General features: G+C 45.6%; 5 protein-coding genes across 5 annotated transcripts; 3 read left to right on the top strand and 2 right to left on the bottom strand.

Moving 5' to 3' along the window:
* Nucleotides 1–3,434: 3,434 nt before the first annotated feature.
* On the top strand, nt 3,435–3,689 carry H6S33_003762 (uncharacterized protein; the record flags this gene model as incomplete). Its single annotated transcript, XM_044835414.1, has 1 exon — nt 3,435–3,689. The coding sequence occupies one exon, from the start codon at nt 3,435–3,437 to the stop codon at nt 3,687–3,689; it is 255 nt and encodes an 84-aa protein (XP_044691296.1).
* Nucleotides 3,690–10,580: 6,891 nt separating this feature from the next.
* Nucleotides 10,581–11,070, top strand: H6S33_003761 (uncharacterized protein; the record flags this gene model as incomplete). Its single annotated transcript, XM_044835403.1, has 2 exons — nt 10,581–10,811; nt 10,885–11,070. The coding sequence occupies 2 exons, from the start codon at nt 10,581–10,583 to the stop codon at nt 11,068–11,070; spliced, it is 417 nt and encodes a 138-aa protein (XP_044691295.1).
* A 3,036-nt stretch (nt 11,071–14,106) lies between these two features.
* On the top strand, nt 14,107–14,301 carry H6S33_003760 (uncharacterized protein; the record flags this gene model as incomplete). Its single annotated transcript, XM_044835392.1, has 1 exon — nt 14,107–14,301. The coding sequence occupies one exon, from the start codon at nt 14,107–14,109 to the stop codon at nt 14,299–14,301; it is 195 nt and encodes a 64-aa protein (XP_044691294.1).
* Nucleotides 14,302–14,848: 547 nt separating this feature from the next.
* Nucleotides 14,849–15,742, bottom strand: H6S33_003759 (uncharacterized protein; the record flags this gene model as incomplete). Its single annotated transcript, XM_044835380.1, has 1 exon — nt 14,849–15,742. One exon carries the CDS (start codon nt 15,740–15,742, stop codon nt 14,849–14,851), a length of 894 nt encoding a protein of 297 aa, XP_044691293.1.
* Nucleotides 15,743–15,974: 232 nt separating this feature from the next.
* On the bottom strand, nt 15,975–16,565 carry H6S33_003758 (uncharacterized protein; the record flags this gene model as incomplete). Its single annotated transcript, XM_044835369.1, has 1 exon — nt 15,975–16,565. The coding sequence occupies one exon, from the start codon at nt 16,563–16,565 to the stop codon at nt 15,975–15,977; it is 591 nt and encodes a 196-aa protein (XP_044691292.1).
* Between the last annotated feature and the right edge of the window lie 6,924 nt (nt 16,566–23,489).

Raw genomic sequence — 23,489 nt, 5'->3', positions numbered from 1 at the left:
ATCTCGAGAAAACTCATAGAAAATGGGTGGATATGAGCTAAATTAAGGTCAATAACTAATAAACGGAAGGACGTGGAAGAAGCTCTGTACGGGTAGGATGTCAACCCGGCCAGGCACACACCTCTCGAGCTCACCTTTAGCCTAGACGCAGCTACCCTTGAATGATCTAAGCCATGAGCGAGTACGATGATGACTAAAGTAGTTACTAAGCAATGCCTGGAGTCTTGTGCCCTCTTAACCCTGAAGTAAACTTCAGGGTAACGACCTCTGATTCGCGGCTGGCGAAAAGCTATGGTGCGCCCTCTCTTAAAGGTATGGCTAATAACCTTTCGACGAAAAAAGTTAAAAAAAGATGTTAAAGAAAAAGTCAAGTACTAGTGATGAAGTTTAGTTTTTCTTTACAGATTTTTGATATCTATCCTAGTTATGAAGTTATTAGAGATTGAAACCGGCTGTTTTTGTATGTAAAAAGCGCCAAGACTGAGCAAAGTGGAACAGTATTATACCCATTTATATATACCCCTCAAAAGTAAATTACGGCAGGAATGCTAGGAATAAGCCCTCTCATTGGCTTTGGATTCACCTTGCAGCTATGTACGATTGTCACCTTTAAGAGTGTGCGCACCATACACCAAATTGAGCCCCTGCTTGCAGCTTGCAGTTCTTCTTATAAAAAAAAGAACCCTTAGGGCAAGGGTTATTTATATGGCAGCAGGGCCCCTCCATTCAAATTATCTCCACTTATATTTTTTTGTTCCTATTGCTACACGTACACGCGATTATGATAACAAAAAACCATATAACTCCATAAAAGACACTCAGTTGCTGCCGTTTCGCTCATCGAGTCTTGCTCGCTTCACTTCATTTTCTTTCACTGGTAACTGATTGTGTTTCTGTGATGTATCCACAGCAGGGTCGGCAAAGCTGTCCATAATGCAGATAACCGCATGATACGTCCTGTGTCTTTACGAGACCGCTTAATAGTCACTGTTTTACCAGAAGATGATAACCCAGCGCGGCAAGACGAGAATACTGAGTGTAGAATCATTGGACATATGCTCCAGGGAGTGCAGTAATCTGTATTTCCACATGCGCGCTGGTATCGCTTACCTAAGGGCCAACTTTCGCCAAGAAGGGCTTGTACTAGGATGTTGCAAGAAAGAAATCACAAGTGCTTGCCACTGCTCGTTATTTAACTTAGGATGTTTATCCGGCTCTAAGGAAGTAAAATAGACAAGGTCATATGAATGTGAAGAATAACCCAAAGCAAAAACGAATAGAAAAGAAAAAAAACATAATGTGAGATGGGTGGGACTCAGCCCAAGAGCATAATGATAATCCTACTACGTGCGAAACTCCCGAGTCTTGACTCTTGACCTCGCCGAAGATTATTGACGAGGAGAATAGAAATATTCTCATACACCCCACCGACTGTGGTCAGAACTCGGTAAGACGAAGTCAACATGAACTGTGGTGCTTTGATGAAAACTGTAAATCCCCAAGTTCTGTCTATCGGGGTATTCATACTGCCTTTCCGAGGAGGACATGATACAAGGATGGGTAGTTTCGTGGCTCTAATTTTATAATTCTGTTGTTAGTGTTCATAGAGATTACGTATGACCGGGTTTGAACCTACTTGTAAAGTTCTACTTGCTCTCTTTCGCCGTCTTCTTAGGAATTTTGCAAGCCCCAGGGCACTCAACAGAGTCAGGATAGCAACCAAAACACCAACAGCTGTAAGAACTGTGTTGGATACGGTAAAGCTGTCCTCATTCTCGTTCTTCATAGTTGTAGTGATGGCGTGTGATAGAATACGTGATTCTCGGGGAGGATGAAGGGAATTGGAGGGGGAATGATTGAAGAAATTATTGTTATGTAGCTATATCAGGAGAAATGTATTATATAAGCCGAGCACGAGGGATAGTGATCCGCCTCAACATCCCACCCTCAGCCCCAGTCGAGTGGGGGTATCTCCTCGCGCGCGCGGTGCGTAAGTGGAAAATATGCACGCAGCCGCAAGAGGAAGCTCACGGCGTATATATACACAGCGGGTCCGGGTCTCCCCCCGATCGCGCCTGAACTCCCGATCCCGAGTTTTCTCGGGATGTAATGTGGTTTTTAACAGCGAGTCCCGGTCTCCCCCCCCGATCGCGCCTGAACTCCCGATCCCGAGTTTTCTCGGGATGTAATGTGGTATTTAACAGCGAGTCCCGGTCTCACCCCCCGATCGCGCCTGAATTCCAGATCCCGAGTTTTCTCGGCTACACATTCCGGTAGAATTATTGCAATCGAAGGGGAAGGAAAACAACCTCTGAGCTTTTGCAACTGGTGACGATCCTATAAATACTACCATGCCTCATATGCATCAGAAACTGGAAACATCGTTATTGCCATGGTGCCAAGTAAACGGATGGACTAGGCAAGAACCTTAAAGACATAGTGAGTTGAATTTAGATAGACTGATAACTATATTCTAGTCTTTCCGTGAGCGCCGTTCGCTCTTGATCTTACGTAGGCGGACTGGTGGAGTCTCGACTGGAGGTGGCTAAATATTGGACTGTTCATATTAGTGTGGTCCACGAGCCGTCTCGAGCCTATTTTATGATCAGGCTCGAGCCTACAATATGTTCCTTAAAGTATCAACTGGTAGCTCAACTTATGCGAAGAACCATGTTTGATGAAATATTTGTCCGCAAATAGACCAGTAATATAAATTTTACCCTATTTTTCTAGACAAGCCGGCTCAAGTCGAGCTAGCCAATAGCCTCGAGATGGCTCGGCTCGTGAAGACTCGGGCTCGCGTGAGCTCGAGACCTTGGCTCGAGCTTTCGGCTCGAGCCGGCCCGCCCCGTGGACCACACTAACTGTTATTGAGTGGCTGACTCGAAGTTGAATTTGTTGTTTTTCCAGTCTTTGCTATGTGTTATTAGTACTGTGTCAAGACAACGGGTTTGGTGGTCTTGATGATACGTGTTTATCACGACTTTGTTAGTTATATAAGGAGCCAGTTCTTTCTTCTTTCGTTAGTCATTAATTCAATCATACAATTCGATTCTCCTCCGGGTCTTATAAATTCGCGACCTGATCAACAGAATTGACTGAAAACATACCGAAAAGGGGAATGATTTGTGCGCTCATTCACAAGGATGGATTTGATAACATACAAATCGATTGTCTGATATCATGATCCTCATCAAGTTAGAAATGTATTTCCTGTCAGACAGATAAATCTCCCTGTTGATGAGCTAGGCGCTAGGTTCGGTTGGTTCCCCGGAGGCTAGGGCGCGTCCGGCTTGTGAACTGGAGGGCTTCGCCTGTGGAGCAGAACAAAAAGGTCAAGAAAGCTACAAAATCATACGGTAACGATAGCTTTATTCCAGCACCTGTGATCTAAGGGCACAGTACCTACTTTACTGTATCATGACGGCCGATTCATGGACATGGCAGTCAACAAATTGACTCGTCTACTTAGTAGTGGGCCGTACTATCCGAGGACAGATATTCATGAAGAGACTAGACCATACAAAGTCCGCTCATCTACGGACGGCGGCTGGACCTCGCTGAGTGGGCTAGAAAGGAAGCTGTCAAACCACATTAAATCCAAGCTTATGGAGAGGAGTTCGCAGAAATTGATGTCAGAACCACTCAACTGCGGGAGCAACCTCTCTGTTCGACCTTCTACCGCCTAGGCTACTCCCACCCTCAGTCACCGAATCCTTCCCTATGAGTTAAATTCGTTGTGTCTCGCGATATGAACCTTCCCTCTCCCACAAAGCTCTGAGTTTTGTTTTTCCGGGGAAGACTCCCTTCTAGATTACCCTATATCCTCAACGCCGGAAGATAGTACACAGTGGCTGGGGACAGGATTCTTAATGGCGCGCCACCCCACCCATAAGAACAGCGATAAAACCTCTATCATCCATCTCCAAGTACTATAGAGAGCTTTCCAAGAGCGTGTAAGTTTCTAGAAAGTGTTCGAGAGTAATAGGGCATAATTGCTCTTTAGCCCAGCGGGCTCTTCAGTCTCTTCACGCTCGCAGAGCTAGAGGTGTAGTAGGGTGGGATCACTATAAGGGCAAAGGGCAGATGTCCTAGAACAGGGCTATAATATAAAAGTTTCGCTGTGGGTAGACGACGCATTACTAGCAAACCACCGCCTGCCTATGTGTCAAGCAAGCTAGGATGCTAGAACGAAAGTCAATTTGGAAGTAAAGCTAAGAACATAGCTCGTGTCACTTGTGATTACTCGGATGGCTTGGCGGGTGCAATACCTCTCACATGACGATGGGAGCGGCAGCATACGTGTGTGAAGGACTTTCAGGGTGGATGCTGTGATTGGGAAGTTCTCGATGGGGTCCCCTGCCTTTGTCTTATGCAGCGAGCGTTTCACAGTCATAATATATCACTCGTCACTCGGTTCTTGCTATGCTACTGCATCAAACCCACCACGGCCCTAGAAACCAAACACGCGCCGACTCAACCCTCTAATGATAAATTCTGACTATTCCGTTGATAGCCCCGTAGTGGATTTTACCATTTAATACAGCATTCTTGGGGATTACGTGCGTAAGATAATTAGAGCCGAAGCCTATTTCGAGGTTTGATGGTCTGTATAACGCATTGCGCGCGCTCGGTGCTAGCTTTGTGGGTGATCGGTCGTGATAAATGCGCCGAGCGAAGGGAAGATGCGAGTGATATCCGACGATCCCTATTTTGCGTCGTCGAGCCGATCGCTGCGGGGATCTCGCAATAACAGATCTCGTAGGCTTTGTACGCCGTGGCACGGAGTGTTGGTGAGCGCGGGCCGATAATCGTTGCTATGGGAGCAGCAATTCTACAGTAAGGCCCAGCCGGGGGTGGAGGGAGGTAAAGGAAATTAACATGATCGTCACAAGATTGTTACATGTACCCACCCTAAGGTTGGTGTCGGGAGTGTGGCTCTACTCGTGGGTCCCTTTATCATGCTTATCACTTAGTTGATCTCTCGTATAGGGTGGGCATACCTGACCAAAAATCCAGAGTGCTGGCCTCGATCGACAATAACGTTGTCCTGCTGTAACGTCTACCTGACTCAACGTTACTTGAATAGGCTCGTCACGTGGCTATTAGCATATCAATCGGCTGCCGACGTATTATGGGGTGCGGAGGTATAGGTAGCTCGCTCGTTTAAACCTGTAATCAACACGCGCATGCTTCTCCCGCTGCAGGATACCAGAGGAGCCCTGCATACATCCGATCCAGCAACATCCTCCATCCTATACTCTACCCATCCTCCCCACTCCGCGAACGATAAAAGCATAGGCTCTCTCCAGCCCGCTGGCTCGGTATCCGTCCGGTCGCGACCACGTGGATCCTCGACAATATATACTCAGGGTCCATCCCCTTCCGCTACTTGATCCTTGCAGCCCTACGAGAGTACTGTACCAAGATTTGGTGTCGGATGGGCTCTAGTTATTGTGAGACAGGCAACGGGAGCGCGAATCTGCTCGATTAGCCAATAATGTTGTGTCGCCGTGTCAAGCGTGGAGACAGGTTCCTGGCGCCACAGAGCGACCAGCCACAGTTCTGGCACGTCAAACCTGTGGTTCAGCATCTACCGTCGTTCAACGTCTCTTGACGAATACTGCCACTTGATGAACCGGGGTTCCAATTATGGCAACAAACAGTGAAGCAACAGCCAAGCCGCGAGATCTCTACAGCGATGGGGAAAATTATTGTAGAAACAGGGGTCTAAAAACAGGGTTTAGGTGGCTGCCCTGGCCAATAGGACTCTTACCATACTTCTACAATAATTTTCCCCATCGCTGTAGTTCTTTTAATTTTTCTTGGCTCAAAGCGCCCTGTTCGTCAACTCGCAGTATTCGTCAAGCGATGGCAAACGACTGTATCCTGTGAGGGCCAGCACAAGGACAAGGACTTATCCGCTGTTTTATCGGCTCGGTGGGTTGTGAGCTGGGGGAATAGTGGGTTAGTTTTTCTTGGTAGTGTGGTAGTGGTGTGGGGACTCAAGCAGGGATCGCGGTCCACACCGTTTGTGGAGATTTGAGGTTGAGTTAAGCTTTGTCATAAATGCGCGCTACGTATCCTGGTTGTTGGGTGGTTTCTGGTGGGTGCACACCACACGGTTGTGATGGAGGGTAGGAATGCCAAGAGGGGGATGAGTTGTGATTACTGATCTACTATCTTTGCCAAGTGCATCCGTATTCTCCTAGAGGAGTAATTTAGCCGAACTTTTGAGTTTGGCGCTAGTTTTGTGTCCGAACAATCATTTCCAAGTCCCGGTGTATGGTGCGCCCGCCCTTAAAGGTAACCGAAAAATGAGGGAAAGTCGATGGCCTAAGGCTTTTCAACAAAAAAAGTTAAAAAAAATCGGGTCATACAGATTGTAGTATTAGCTATAAACTTTAACTTGTATGACCAGATTTTTGATATCTGTTCTAGTTGTGAAGCCTTAGGAGTTTGAAATTCCGCATTTTTGTATGTAAAATGCGCCAAGCCAGTGCCGAGTGGAACAGTATTATACCCATTTATACCCTTAGTAAAGCAAACTTGATCGAGTTGTGGCAGTGGTGCAGCAAAATGGCTAGAAATAAGCCCTCTGGTTGGCCCATGAGTCCATATTGCAGCCACAATTGTTCCACATCCATATGCCGCCGTGTCACCTTTAAGAGTGTGTGCACCATATAATGACAGGCATTCCGAGAGGTTAAATACTTCCTGCCCAAATTTGTGAATATAGGGTTAGGGTTCATACACAAGGCTGAAACTTGACTAGACTTCGGTTACGTCAAAGCTCAAATCTGGGCTGCGCCATCAGCTAGACACCTAGAAGCCATCTCTGCTCTGTCCATCCAAAAGTCGAAGAGAACGCTACACATGTTGATTGAATGTTCTACCTGACTCAAGGGAGAAATTCACTACGTGACGTCTATAATCGGTCTCCAGTTATGCTGTGCAGATACGACTCTCAATGGCGGCGGTGTCGAAGTGCATGCGTCACCCCGGTATTAATAAGCAGCGACTCACAACCGGTGCATAAAAGCATACAAGTAGGTGGATAGAACGTTGACAAAAAGCGAACCGAGTAGAGGCGTTGATATGCGCTACAAGCTTACATCTCACAAGTGTGCTTGGATGGGCTAAGAGCCTTGTGGGCAGCGGTTGATTTCACACATGCAGTGTCAATGCAGCGAAACATATGGGCCGGGACCGGCCATGGGTGTCACATATGTTGCTAGTTGAGCTTTAACCCCGGATTCAAGCACTGGGAAACCTGTCAATCGTTACGTGCGCCTGCGATGGTTGCTATCTAAGGTATTAAAACTTGAGGCTAAAAGAAAATGTAACTTATGTTGGACGGCCTAATGGCGTCAGCTCAAAACCAAACTCCAGCCGAAAAGTTGGAACGTTGCACCAGGGAGTTAAAAAACAAGATCCTGGTACGTTTTCCTCACCAAAACTGATCTGCTGAATGATTCGCTACAGTTCGAAGAAAAAGCTCAAATCTTGCGGCATTCGCCGTTTAACGCGACTGCGCTAAAATAACTACCGGGATAGGTAGCCGTTCTTCACGGCCGTGGGGTATCCCCCCGGGTACCTACCTTACCCCGTATCGCGGTTTTTCTTTGATTGTGGTTCGTGGTAAGCCGTTCGTTCATATACTGACAGAGAAAACTCACCTAATAAGACACGTGACTCTCAATCTCAATCAATCTAATATCGAAAGCTGAGGGAAACAGTTAACGGTGGGAATGCGCGGGGTGATTATGGACTTTACAATACCCATGCTATTGTTGAGCTTTCTGATTGACATATCCCTGTCCTGTTCGTGGCTTATAACCAGGTATAATTTATATCAACAATACACGAGCTGCCCGACTGCAAACTTGGAGTTGAGGGATGATGTAGTTTCGTACTCCGCCACCAGAGAAATGATAGGAGGACGAGTCTCTCGTGCCTAGCCTCCTTCTTGGCGCCGAGACTCATAGTCACCCAGCTTCGTTCCTGTGATCAAAGTGCACACCCGATCATTGACCAACTCTGTACCACAAAGCTATGCACAAAAAAACCCGCAACCCAGAAAGACGGAACAACTGCGCCCATGAATATAGAAAGTCGTGAGAATTACAGCGTTTGTCCCACAGGTTACGAGTAACCTCGCTTTTCGCCGGATGCTGGTCGGTCAGCACAGCAACGAGCCCCACAGATAGCCATTATTGTCACAATCATGCTCTAGAGTTAGGAGTTGTGAAGATTTAATATGCGAACAGAGGCTGTGGCTTTAAATGATAAAATATTTTGAATTTGAGTGTGGTATAGGTGTAGCTATGGGCATTGAGAGTTTGACCTGCGAACTAGGATCTATGTACTTGCGTCCGAAGTTTCACCTACAAAATCTCTTGACTCGTATCGGTGTACACATGTTAAATACACAGTTGTACTGGATGGTGATGATGATGATGATGAAGAGAAAGGAAAAAGAGAAGGACAGCGTGCTGACAGGTAAAGAGAAAGATAGGACAGGAGTCCCCTTTGGCTCCACCACGACCCGAATCCTTGGAGGGTCGAAACCCTCTTAATTCCTCCTGTTCGACATCCAGCAAGGCACGCGCACCATGATAATAAAATCCACGATAAAGGCTTCACAATGGAAGCCAGGTGAAATTCCTTGGCAACAACACGCGAGTACATAAACCTGTTGCTGGATACAACGACGACTGCCAAGATCTCGCTGAGCCACAAAATGAGGCTCTAGGTGTATGTGGGTAAGGATAATGTCATTGCGAGTTATTTACCGTAAGATATGAGAATATTTATTGCGAGACATTTAGGGCATATGGCTCGATGTGGGTGGGTGGGTGTGTCAACTTGATCAATTGAGTGGCAAAATGCATGTATTGCGGGTTACCATAAGTAGGCGAACATGGAGATGGTAACCATACAAACCACCTAGCCTAACAACACCAAAATTCCAAAGTCGCACTCTTGGAGTGATATTTTAGCCGTATGTACTATCACTACCGAGGAATCCATAAACCAGACTCTTTTTCTCTATATTCTTTTGGTTGTGGAGAAATAAGTGTTTAAAGTTGCATTCCCATATAAATTTTGGTTGCAACCTCGATGTTCGCTTACTTGTGGAAACCCGCAATACTACGCGTGCCGGGGTAAGTCTGTAGACAGGTTGCGGTGACACACAAGTAAATACTCAAAAACTTTCAGACGATGCACCGCCCCCCCCCCCCCCCGGGGCGCTCCGGTACTTTTCTCAAGTCTGCATCCCGTACATTTATTGCTCAAAAAGCCATAAGGCCATACGGAGGTGTCACGCCCGGGGTAGGTTACAGCCACTTGCTTCCGATGCCGGTGTGGGTTTATAAGTCTCGAGCCATATATAGGCCAACTAGACGTAGTCTTATAGTATCCCCCTGCTGTATCTCAACAGATCCTCTTGGGCATGGCGGACGTCCTTCGGCCGTGTGGGGAGTTTGTCCCTGCTGTATCTCAACAAATCCGCAGCAAGGGTCGACTGGCTAGTGTTTCAAGGCAATTGGCGTCATGGACGTCATGATCCTGGCGGGGGTGTTCCTGAAGATTCTTGACAGGTCCATCCCCGATCAGGACGGTGTGGGCATCTAACGGGTGGGTTGGGCCAGGGTTGTGCGGATTGGTTTTGCACTTATATGCAAGCTTAACCGTAATACGAGTGGTCTTCCTCTCACAATGGTGTATTTCTACAACGAAACGCGCTCGAAATGCCTCTATTCCTTTATCCATAGTATCTGTGGGGGATTTTCCAACATATGCAGATCTAGTTCAATGTTCACTGACGATATATTCGGGGGGTTGCAACGGAAAACTTCAGTTTGACGGCCCATGAAACCGTGTTGAGTGGGGAACACATGGGGTCGGAGCGAGCACCGAGCATCTATCTGTTACGATATCTATCCGGCCAGCGTTGGCGGGTGGGTTTCCGTTCAATACGTCATCTTGGGGGTTCCGGGTTTCTTTGTAGAATTTCTTGGAGTAATTCGTTGGTATGATGACAGTACTTGCACTTGAGCGTGTCCCTTAGTCTACGTCAAGGATTGCCCAGTACTCTATTAACAAACGGTCGACATTTATGCGGGTCCTTAGTCTACGTCAAGGATTGCCCAGTACTCTATTAACAAACGGTCGACATTTATGCGGGTCCTATGATTTATTAAGAGCGAAAATTGGGGTGGGATCTGTTAGTAAAGGTTGGGAAATTACATTCTGTTGGTAGTATAAGGGATATGTAAGGCTGACTTCCGCCCTAGGTTTTGATGATCTGCGGGGCAAAAATAAGCATCTCTCATCTCCTTCCAAGAGGTTGTGTACCGTGTGTGGGAATCAAAAAAGCAAGGAATTCGTCGCATGAAACGCGGAGTACCACAAAAAGTGATCTACATGCTACTAGTGGTAATCGGATATAAATACATGCGTGCCGACCACGCCTTTCCTTCTTTCCCAAAATATATATCCATTCCCTTATCCATCATTTCAAACCCAAGCCCAGTCCTCCACTATACGATCTCCATCCCCCCTATAGCTGCGCAATGACAGTCCTACCATACCCCCAAGCTCTGGCGTTGCGGGAGACCGCTTTCAATAGTGCCCCAGCAAACATATCTACGAACTCGAGCGCCGCCTCGACAAATACCATCTGGAATGAATATTCGATAATTATCCTCGTCGCGGCTCTTGTGGGCGTGATCATCGCCGCCTTGACCCTCCTTGTCAAAATTCTGAGGCATCCTCTATACCAGAGGAAGATTTCCGGGCAGATGGTGAGATCGTTCTTTCAACCTGCTTGTTTGTCTATGTATAAGGTAATATTTTAACGCCTCTGCTTCTACAAAGGCTTCGGAATCCTCGACCCGGCCAGTCTCTGGTTCAGGGGAGCTAATTCCTGGTACGTCTCCGGCTGCAAGTACCGCTTCAATTTCAGGCATGGAGTTGAGTACGCAGCCGACATCTGTCGAGATCCCGGACACGGCGGTGTGTAAGTTGGCGACTGGGCGGAGTGGGTTAGAGTTAGATGGTTGATGATCTGTAATACTGAGCGAATGGGGTAAGGTCCCATATTTCAGACGCTTACAACTGATTTGGGTGGGTTATTGCGTGGTCCGGAGAGTGTTGTCGAAGTAGGCCTTTTTCTATTTTTTTGGAGCATCATTTCAAATTACATTCCTTTGTGGTTGTGTTTTGCTTTCTTAGTCATTGACCCGAGGGGGGTTCTGGGTATTCGTAGGGTATCTGGCTACTTGTTGGTAATGGATTATTTGGTTTCTTTCCAAGTGCAGTACTAGTGTGCTTACTTACGCCTCGTTTTATGACCGCACCCGACCCCAGAACAGCTCCCTCCGGTCCATTCGTTGATTTGTACAATCCACGAGGCTGAATACTCATATCATGAAGTGGTGAGTCGACTCGATATGCCAGAACTCGATGCACTGGATCCCTCGCCCCGCACGAGAATATTTAGGGGAATATTGTCTTTCCTACTGAAGAATAAATTTGCCATCGTTGCCCCGTACGACATCCTTAGAATGTTGGCAATCCAGGATACGAGTCGCCACTTCCCGTTCCAGTCGTTGATGCATACCATGATGTAAGCTCCCTGCACAAAATATCACAGTGGCTGTTAGAGTACACCAGCTTGGCGTCGAGTGACGCGTCATGTTGCCTTGGCATTTTACTTGTGGTTGATATTGCGCCCCCGAGTGTATCGCGCGTAGGAACGTACAGCTTTGTATCCCTTGGGCTGTTACTTAAATGCTGCCAACGTGAGACATGGTAACATCAGGCGAGCCTCGCACGAAAGCCACAGAATTGAGACATAGTACTTGGCAAAGTTGGCAGCTTTAACAGCATAAGGGATACCTGTAGACAGATATGAATGCATAATGTATCCGGGGTTGGGATTCTACGGAAGATAGAGCTATCCTGAGCTCGATCCCATCCCCAAACTTGGCACGGCAACCACAAAATACCAGACTGGGTGCAAGGTCAGAGCCATCCCTCTTTGATATCTAAGAACAACGAATACGACCCGATTTCATGAAGCATCACTCGGTATCTGAGAATAGCAATGATCGGCATGCCAAGCTCAGGTTCACCTAGAGTACATGCGCGCTAGTCTATTAACGGGCAATCTACTAACTGAGCGCACAAAAATAAGTTTCGAACTTGGCCCAAAGAAGTTTGTTAGTTGCATAGAGTGGGTGTTGTGATCCCTTTGAGTTATTTCTTATTGGGTGGAGATAGCGAGGTCTGTCGAGCAGTGTTCAGCCGATGCTACTGTACTACCACACCGCGGTGAAGACGTACCCGTACCCGATTGGAAACATAGCGAGGAAAATCAATAAATATGGAGAGAAATCGCCATATTTCTCGTAGTTCTTGGACCACAGCAAAAAGTGTGCCGCAACCATGTACTCAATCATCCTTACCATTCCAGACACAGACATACCTTACCTAGCAACAGCATCGAGTCTCGACCACCGTTATCCTCGCTACCTTCAGAACTACCCTTCAATTAAGCGGCCCTACAATGTTGGTCATGGAGAAATGGGGTTTAAGCAACGATAACACATGGACGCAGTCTGAGAGTGTTTAAGGACAACAATTGTTTCAGCGTCTTTTAGTGACGCTGAACGGCAATATTATCATTGTTAGTACCAGAGTGATATCGGAAGAGGAGGAAAACAGGGGTCCGCTACGGTGATGGTCTAAGGGAGCTATTGTGGATTGGGAGGGGTGGTCGGCAGGTATTTTACAGGTCGGATTTCGATGTGGGGAAGAGTGTCTTTTATGAAAAGGCTTTGGGGGGGGGGTTATAATTATAGCTCAACTGAGGCGAAGAGGCGAAGAGGTTGAAGTTGGGTTCTGGATAAAACTCATTGGAAGAATACGAGTTATGATACTCAGATATCCTCAGCAAACAATCGCGGGCGAGAGGGGGGGGGGAGTTTGGAGCTACTAAGAGGCATTAAGGAAACTAACGACGAGACTTCGTTTCTAACCAGCTAACACATTTGCAGCTACCTATGCGCCGTTCATCTTGACGAGAACAGCTGCCAATCTGATCATCCGAACTTGGGGATTGAGTCTTTTTGTGTGGAATCCCGCTCACAATGCATGAGAGATGTGCTTCCCCAGTCAAGGGGACTTCTGCACTCAGAGGTTGTCCAAACGTCGAATTTCATTGCAATTGAGGTATAGATAGTGCACGTGAGGGGTCAATAACCATCCAGGAACAAAATATCTAGAGCCGACATGTACTTTGAACCGAAGGGCAACACAAAGAAAAGGAAAGGAGAATGAGAAAGAAATGGAAGAAAAATGAAAAAAGGGAGGTGAATTTAGAAAATTTAAAAGGAAAGGGAAGAGGGATGAGGGGATGGGAAACGAAAAGGGAGTATAAGAAAAGGGAGTATAAGAAAAGGGAGTATAAGAAAAGGGAGTATAAGAAAAGGGAGTATAAGAAAAGGGAGTATAAGAAAAGGGAGTATAAGAAAAGGGAATATAAGAAAAGGGAATATAATAAAGGGCAAAGGACTTTTGTGCCATGGCTTTTAATGAAAAACAACTCGGATACCACCCGGAAAAGGTTTGAAACCTTAGACTCTGGTACCATTGAGTGTTGCTCCACAAAAGGTCCACAATGTGAACTGTCGTTGTGCACCAAATGACAGCGAGTCCTTTCGTTGCCCACATGAACAAGAGGGGCTATATACATATTTGTCAAGTTCATGACATTTCGTTCATCTTGCGGACTGTCAATGCATAAGAAACAACATTATGTCGACAACCACATGCATATATAAAGAATGAAAGAAATGTCTGAGTACTAGACTGATTAAATGTAATAGTAGTTGAAAACCATCGTATCCGAGTCGTTCATCCCTGGAACTCATGTTTTATAAGACCTATTAATGGCATGCTAGTCTTTTGTCACTGAAACTCGTATTATGTAAGACCTACTGATGGTACCAAGTCTTTAATAGTAACCTTCGTAGTACGAAAGTCCTTTGCCCTATAATAAAAGGAGAAAGAGAAATATAGAAATGATAGAACATCATGAACTCAGACTATATTGCGGTCATCCCCTTCTTGATACATGCCAGCAGCGGTATGAACTGTTGTCCTACTGTTGTCGAAAAAGATCTCGGTATTCCGTGCCGTATTCCCGCCATAGTAGCAGTAGCAGATGTGCTGAACGGAGGTGATTCCTCCAACACGGAAGTTGTCAACGCCCTAATAATAAAATCATAGAGGTACTGTCAGCCTCAATTGGTCAATCTAATACTACGTAGGATATATGGAAGGCTCACGTACGTTTCTTTCTCTTAACTTCCGTCTCTTAAAATGCTCCCAAATCTTCTATGTCTTGTAGAGTCAAGATGGCGACCAAGATGGCGACTACTGAGAGAGTGGTGTTAGATATAGAGAAAAATGTATGTAGAGAAGTGTAGTAATTGAGCGTGTTATTCCAACTAACTAGAGAGGGGAAAATACCCATATTTATACTAAAGAAAGGTAACACAAAACATAGTAAATCATAGCCGTATAAGTAATAGAAAGACATGACTAATAAATACCAAGAGAAGAATGAGTCAAAACCCGTGACATGATGACAAATGAGAATCCTTCAATACTATGAAATGTGCTGAGCGTACTATTTCAAGACTTCCCCTCGTGAGCCACAGTAAATAGTAGGAGAAAATAAAACATGCTTGCCCTTATCCAATCCCTTTGTAAGTAAATCCACCACGTTTTCGTTTGTAGAAATATATTCCAACTCAAACAATTTATCCTCGTATCATTCCTGAACAAAATGAAAATGCACATCAATATGTTTAGATCTTTTATGAAAGACAGGATTTTTAACCAAGGACAAAGAACAATTATTATCACCACGAAGAATAAAAGAAAGTTTCGGTTTCCGTTCCAACTCATGTATCGCATTCCTTAACCAGATCAATTGTCGACTAGTATCCGAAAGAGCCATGTATTCTGCCTCAGTAGTAGAGGTGGCGACGGAGCGCTGCTTATAAGAACGCCAGGAGATGAGAGCTTCCCCTAGCATGAAGCAGTGGCCGGTAAATGAGCGGCGATCGTCGATGTCAGAGGCATAGCTTGCGTCACTGAAGCCGATGAGTGCAGTGGATGGCGTTTTTGCGTAGAAGAGTGACCAATCGAGGGTACCCTTGAGGTAACGAAGGACGCGATGGACTGCAGCCAGGTGGGCTTTAGTGGGGCAGGAGGAAAATTGTGAGAGCATGGTGACAGTGTAGGCAAGGTCCGGTCTGGTACCGATTACTGCATATATTAATGAACCGATTATCGACTGATAGATTGTTGGATCGTCGATTTTCTCTGCTTCTGTTCCCTTTTGTAGGTGAACATTGTTGTCGATAGGTGTTGCTACAGGTCTAGATTCATCGAAACCGTATTTGATAAGTACACGCTTGAGATAGGCTTCCTGTGATAGGATCACGCCGGTCTTATTGTGGATCAGATGGATCCCGAGTGCCCAGTTGGGTGTACCAGTTTCCGTCATTTCGAATTCTGCGTGGAGTTGGAGGCTGACGCGGTTTTTGCGTTCAACGGACCAATAGAAGATAAGGATATCGTCCACGTAGATGGCGATGACAACTTCCCCTGTTTTGTGGATGAAAACACAAGGGTCGAAGTCCGCTTTTCTGAATCTCATTTTGATTAGCGTTTTGGAGAGACGAGCATACCATTTCCGAGATGACTGTTTGGGGGCCGTAGATGCATTTGATAAGTCTGCATGCTTTGCCAGGAGTGGGGTAGCCAGGTGGAGATTTCATATAGATTTCTTCCTGGAGTTCGCCATATAGGAAAGTACTTGTAACGTCCATCTGATCGCATTGGCCGCCGGTTTGAAGGCAGCGAGCAAGAAGCAATCTGATGGATTCCTATCAGGTGACGGGGGCATAAGTCTGATCAAAGTCTTGACCAGGTACCTGTGAGAATCCTTTTGCGACGAGTCGGGCTTTGTACCGAATGGGGTTGCCATCGGGCCCGAGTTTGATTTTATATACCCATTTGCAGTCGACCAATTTTCGGTGGTCTGGTGTGTCAACCAGTTTCCATGTATTATTCCTAGCGAGTGAGTCGAGTTCAACTTCCATAGCCTTTTGCCATTTTTCGGAGTCAGGACTGTTGATCGCTTGGTGATAATTTGTTGGTTCTGCAGTTGTGGTGTCATGCTGAATGTTGCATCCGTACCTGACCGGAGGTTTCCGTTCCCGTGGTGGGTTACGTCTCGGTTGATCAGTATCTGTATCAACATCATTGTGCTGGGTATTTTCAGGAGCGTTTTCTTCTTCTTCTTCTTCTTCTTCAGATTCGTCATTGGAAATTTGCTCCATAGTTTCTCGAAGCATTTGTTGGTTAAATAAGTCTTCGATATCGGAATCTGAGAGTTTCGCAGGTGGTGTTGGTGGACGTGATGGTGGTTCTTGTTTGATCTCGATTTGTTTTGGTTTGGGGGGTGTGTCAGTTTTCATTGTTTCGATTTCTTCCCCTACGGACGGACCCTTAAACCTAAAATGACGAGAGAGAACTACTTTCCTTTGTGATGGTATATAAACACGGCAGATCTTATCAGAGTCTCCATAGCCACAGAATTGTCCCGTCATTGCCCTAGCGTCCAACTTTGTTCCAGCTGGTCGTGCTTCAATAGGTATATGAATGAACATTGTTTCTATAACGTGGGTCTATGGACGAGAGACTATAGTGCCAAGGAATACAATCGAGGCGAGAACGTAGTAGAGTATGTTCGTGACTATGGACAATGGGATGATTCGATCCTGATCGGAGATCCAAGATGAGCCCTATGACGTAGCGTAGAACAAAAGTAATATTCGTGGAGTAGAATACAGAGGTTGCGTAAGAAAAGAAGAGAAGAAGGAAAACAGACAAAAGCACAAGACAACGCCCCCTTATATATCCATCCCTAATCCAACGATGACTAATACCTTCACGTAACAGAAACCAAAAGAAGATAACGGAAATCTCCATTACAAATCCTAATTCCACTACACAATACCTCCTTCCTCCATTCCAGTTTATCAACTAGCCGAAATACATAGCTGCCGTTACAGTTTCACCGAAGGATCGGAGATGCCCAATGAAGGGTATCTTGCCGGTGAGTGCTTCATATGGTGTCATGTTCGGGAGTGCTTTATCCGGGAGACGATTTTTGACCTGTACCATTGTATTGATCGCTTCTGCCCATAGATTCCGTGGAAGATCGTGGTCGAGCAAGGCAGATCGTGCCATTGTTGCTATTGTTCTATTAAAGCGTTCTGCTGTTCCGTTTGACTCGTGAGAGTAGGGTACAGTGAATTCATGCTTTATGCCTTTGGAGGGAAAGAACTGTTGAAGGTCATTGGAGATGTACTCGCCACCATTGTCGCTTCGGAACCGTTTAACCGTTTTGTCCAATTGATTTTCCATCTATGCGATGTATCATTGTGTGGCATCTACTGCATCTGACTTCTTTTTAAGGAAGTAGAGGTGAGCGTACCTGGAGTAATCGTCGATGAAAGTAATGTAATAACTAAAACCGCCAAGAGAAGGAGTGGAAAACTTGCCGCTCAGATCTAAGTGGATTAGTTCTAGTGGTTGTTTGGATCGTGGTTCGGTGAGAGGAGCGAGGTGAGATTTGGTAGATTTAGCGAGTTCACATGTGTTGCATATTTCCATGTGACCTGTTGTGGGGAGAGACTTTGGATCGGCGACCATATTACGTAACCGTGGGAGTGAGGAAGCGGGGAGATGTCCGAGTCGTTGGTGCCAGTCATAGAAGCTGGTAGTGATGGAGATGTGTGTGCAAAGTTCCTTGGTTTCAAAGATGTAAAGACCAGTACTATTTGCGTTAGCGATTCCAACGATTTCCTTGCTGTTCGGTTTGTAAATGGTAAAGCCGTTTTCCGTCCCTGTCATTGTGAATCCCTTTTTGGCAATACACGACCAAGATATTAGGTTGGTGTTGCCGAGTTCTGGGATTACAAATACATTCTGCAGAGTGATGGGGCCATGTGATCCGTTGATGGTGACGTTTCCAATTCCGGTTATCTGTAGCTTTCACCCGCCGCCAACAGTGACTGTTCCACTGTGAGGTGAGGTGTTGATAACCTGAGTTCCGGTCATATGGTTAGTTGCACCAGAGTCAAAGATCCATGCTTTGTTGTCAGATGCGGAAGGTCCTGCAACGAAGCCAAAGTAGTCTTCCATTGTTACATCTGAGGTATCTGAGAAAGTGGTGAAGTCGAAGGAAACTGGCATAGTAAATACATCAGCTTCTTCGAGAGCGGAGAGGCCAGAAAGGTCAGGAATCCAAGAGAAATCCAGTTTTGTATGAAATGCAGTACCGGATGCGACGTTGAGGTTGCCAGATGCAGCGGACTTCTCTTTGTCTCTGAAAGCTTTGAGTTTCCGGCAGTCTTTATGCGTGTGGCCTTTTGCAAATTCTCCGTTCTTGGTGCACCATATGCATGTAAGATCCTTTTTGTCTTTTTTGTTGTTCCGTGCCTTGCCGACTTTGTTGTTGTTTCCATGTCCTGGATTTCCTCGCCTGATGTTGTAGGCTTCTCCAGTAACTTGTCCATCGTTGTTGCGCCGTGAGTCCAGATCCAACAGCTTTTCATAGACGTCATCGAAGGTGACGTTGGGCTTGGTTTGCAGGTTGTCAACGACTGATTCGAGAGATTCGTGCCGGAGTGAGAGGAGTAGGAAGGATGCCTTCACTTCTGAGACTGATGAGAGTTGGTGGAGGTGGTAACCGAGTGGGTCTTTGGTTTTGTCCGTAGAGTTACCAGTTCTAGTGAGGAGGGATGACCAAAAACTATTGAACTGGGTTAGATGTTCCTTGATGCCTTTATCAGGCGTATACTGTAGGGTTACAACGTTGGCAAGAAGCGAGTAGAGGAAAGATACAGTTTTCCGATCAAATCTGTCCTCGAGTTGAGTCCAGAGTTGGTGAGCGGTATCGGCCGGAGTAAGTGTGAGGATGACTTCAAATTCGATGTTGGATTGAAGGAAGACGACCGTGAGGTTATCTTTCTTGTCTCATTCACTGATTTCTTCGGCGTTGTCTGTGGTTCCTTCTTCGTCCTCTTCTGCTGATGTTGCTGCTGCTGCACCTTCTGCTGGTTGTTCTGCAGGTGGTGCCGCTGTAACCGTAGTAGTTAACGCAGGACGCTTACTCGTACCATTGACTAGATTCCACAAATCGTAAACTTTTAACATGCGACAAGCGAAGTCCCTCCAAACAGTGTAATGGTCTTAGCTAGACAGCTTGCATGGTAAAGCGGGAATTTTTACGCTATTGTTTGACATGTTTTAAAGTGAAACGATAGAGTGTACTTTGATAGTAAAAATGGTTTGGAGTGTTTTTTAAGCGTAGATGATCTCCGGGCTCATAACCTAGAGAAAAATGTATGTAGAGAAGTGTAGTAATTGAGCGTGTTATTCCAACTAACTAGAGAGGGGAAAATACCCAATATTTATACTAAAGAAAGGTAACACAAAACATAGTAAATCATAGCCGTATAAGTAATAGAAAGACATGACTAATAAATACCAAGAGAAGAATGAGTCAAAACCCGTGACTCATGATGACAAATGAGAATCCTTCAATACTATAAAATGTGCTGAGCGTACTATTTCAAGAAGATATAGTAGAGCCATGATCACTGCTACTGTTAGCTAGAGCTTGATGTGGACTCGCACTCAGTCAGGGTTCGGAAGTAAGTTGACATATAGGCACGAGAATTATGGAGAAGTTCAGACGATAGAGAAGATTAATAATGAATGTAGAGGGCTCTTTGCGTAGTTTTTATTCGGGGGCCCTCTCCCATATCCTTATTTGGGCAAATATGCCCCCATTGGCAAGCACGTGACGGGACTGCTAGCACTGAGCTGCAAACACGTGATGAACTGCTAGCGGTAAGTGCCTCTCACTTGGTGGTGATATAATCGAGTTCTAACCCTGGTAGTAGGTTGAATGCCTGATTAACGATTAAGCATTAAGAACCTGGAACACTTTTATCGTTCTAGTAGATCGGGAAATGAATCAAACGATGCCTTTCCCTGCAAAGAAAATTTGGGAAACGAATCATTTGATTCGTTTCTCGAGGGGATCGGTCGGAAATGGGACCGGGGATGCATTTCCAGGGCCGTTTGATGCATTTCTATGATGCATTTCCATGATGCATTTCCGGGATGCATTAATCCGGACTTAGTGAAGTTCAGTGAAATTCTGAAGAAATCGCATGATTTCAGTCTATATAAGCACAGGTTGGTAAGAACTATAATTATTCATGGCTCAAGTGATAGATTCTAGGTCTTGTTAGCTGAATAATCTAGGTTCAGTTCCTCTATTTTTCGTTTTTTTTACACCAACTAGTACCGCATATGGCTACCATGTTTGGCAATAGGAGACGGTTTTTGTGTCAAGAAACTGGTCAAGAAAGGTGTCCAACGAGACTAATAATTCATTTCTCGGATGCCTTTATACAGGTAGATCGGATTCATTTCTTCGGGACATAGCCTATGGCCCAGATGGTCACTTTCCCAGCACACATTTCCCACACAAACGTTACGTGGTAAAAACGATTCATTACCCGATTCGTTACTCAGCGCTACTAGAGTGGTAAGAAGTGCATTCGGCTATAGACTGGTCTATCACATCACTGGAAAAGGATACGTGAGGTAGAAAGCGAACACGATCAGGGATATAGCGGTATTTGTAATTTAAGAATCCACAAACAAAACAATCTATCTGATATTCAGCTACCTTTAATCAAACAAGTCTCAAATGCCGATAAATAGCGATTTACTCTCCACAGACCGAACCCCAAACATCGACCCACTTTACCTCGGGTCTATTACAAAAATGTACTGGACCGTCATAACACGATAGAAGATCTCACGGACCGGCACCGGCGCTCTCTGGTGATAATGAGGAAGGCCAAAGCCGTCGCCAGGACATCTGAGCTCGTATCCCTACATACCGTTCATTAGCTATAGATGAGGAAGTATGGTATCGACGGTTCCTGAACGTACTACCGTATTCTGCGTTGCCCTGCGGCGCTTTAAAAGGTTGAAGGCTCTGAGAAAGGTCAGAACGGCTACCACCATGGCGATTGCCCCAAACACAGTATTCGAGATTTCGAACCCATTGCTAGACTTTACGTCTCGTCTAAGAAGTGAGTTTGGTATAGTTGTGTAGGGTATGTACTTGGGTGATCGAGGGTGACTTTGATCAATTGAGCTTGAGGAGCATGGACGATATATATATATTATCACGGAGCCTGGCAGCCTCATAGCTTTTCGAATAGTTGCAGAGTACCGCCCGTAACTGACTGGCTAACTACTGCGGTACATGTATTTATACCTGCAAAGTAACATTTAATTACAAGTAGGTGTACTACCCAGTGCTGAAACATTTGTACCGAAGTATTTCTCAGCACGGCTTCTGCACCCTGATAAACGAGGCAAAATGCACTCCGCAGCTCACAATCTGTACCTATTCCTACGATCGCAAGAGCATCGGGAAACAAATGCTGATCAAAGTACGATTATATCTAACTGTTTTTGGAGGTTGCCGGGATTGCTTTCGGACCTCCTTGTCTATCCAGCTGTACGTACATCTTACTAGTAGTTGCCCATCTCGCGACTGCAAGGTCTTACTTCCACCTGAAAATCTCTCCCACATACATTAGTACTTCCTGAGGCTAGCTCCAGTAGTTAATACTGCCTTTAGCCAGCTCTCGTAGCATGGCCAGCTCTGGCAGTTGACAATAGCAAGCTCCAGTACTTGGCCAGCTCCAGTACTTGGTGTTGAAATCGAGCGTCCAGTGCTTGGGATTCGGGGAGGGTGACTAGTATAAAGCGGGTGAGTAGGGGTGAAGAGGACGTCAAGTGCGGGTCATACATACTAGGATCGTGGTCAACGACCTCTCTTCTGTCTTTCCCTTTTCTCTCTTACTTTTTTTGTATATATATCATTGAACGAGTCAATCAAGCAATTAAATCATCGTTCTCAACACTTGGCCAGCTCCTCCGGTCTCCGGTAGTTTCCCATTCAAACTTGGAATATTAATTCTCTCCATGACAGTTTCCAGCGAAATTTGATGCTCTCAGTCCAGTACAGAAATTACCCCCTCTTACTTTCCAACTCTAAGACTTCTCATCCCCAGTACATGTGATTGCCCACCTGCCACAGTCGCCCAACCCCCGTAGTTTTCCCGTTGGTTTGCCAGCCCGTGCTCGTCGCTATGCAGGGCTAGGGATTCTCGCTCTCGACCAATGACAGTGCAAGAACTTCAGAAAAACCACGTAGAACAAGAACTGTTTATATGACTGGTTTGGCCAATTAATAGGCTTCTCCCATACGTACCCCTACAAGAATCCTACGCTTTGGGCCCCTTAGAACTAAAGCAATGTCATGATGCACCACCGGAGGATAACTGTAGACTGGCTTTGATCTTGTCATATTGTACAGCGGGTTGTACAATTATTGTATGGTTCTTGGACGTAAATCACCGTCTTCGCGCCAAAACACGCCAAGATGGGCAACGCCCTTAACCTTCACTTCTTTATCAACTACCACAGAGCCTTCGGGACTATAGAATAAATATATTTCAAGGTGTAGGTTTGTTCAACAAATGTGTGGGAAGTTATGTAGCTTTGAAGAGGTCTTGGTGCATTTTCTGAGAATAACCGAACAACATTCTCTATCATTCTACAATAAATATTTTTGAAACCCAAGACTGTCAAGTGATTCTCCTAATGATTAAGTTGTATTTAACTAATTGGTACATGTTATATCTTAAAATGGCGGGTTCTGGAGCTATTAGAAAAGTGCTGATTTCGGCGTTTTTTGGTGCGGTTTTCCTTCGCGACGGTGATTTATGTCACCGTAGTGTAGGAATATATGAGGAGCTCTATTGGCCAAACCGGCCATACGAATCGTGTATTCAGGCCTCTTTTCTACAATATAATGGTTTTCGCTGCACCTTCAGAGGAGTCTTCTTTTTCGAACCTGGATACCAGAGGTGCTTTTTTCCGGTGGCGGTCCAAGATACCAGAACAAAAATATGATGTGTCATCTAAAATATGGGGCTCTGCTTCACACTCGACCCCCCCATCAGACCCCAGCTGCAATGCCTGTATTTGGTATTGCTCAATCAAGCAACTTGGACCTAGTCTGTCATCCTGCTTTGCAAAACCTTTCGCGTGATATACTCTTTCCATTTTGGACATAATAAGATCCCGTCGTCGTCTGTTTTGGTCATGCAGCGTTATCCTTATTCTCTCGATAAGGCTGTCCACGCTTTGCACGCTATGCACCCTACAACAGCGGGTGGGTGGTGGAGCCAGTTATTTTCTGTGAATTACTCTCTTACCAACCTCGCTCACTC

The sequence above is a fragment of the Morchella sextelata genome, assembly GCF_020137385.1.
Source record: "Morchella sextelata strain SCLS chromosome Unknown scls_16, whole genome shotgun sequence".
Classification (NCBI taxonomy): Eukaryota; Fungi; Ascomycota; class Pezizomycetes; order Pezizales; family Morchellaceae; genus Morchella; species Morchella sextelata.
The sequence above is the reverse complement of the archived record's forward strand: the minus strand, read 5'-3'. Positions and strand labels throughout refer to the sequence as shown.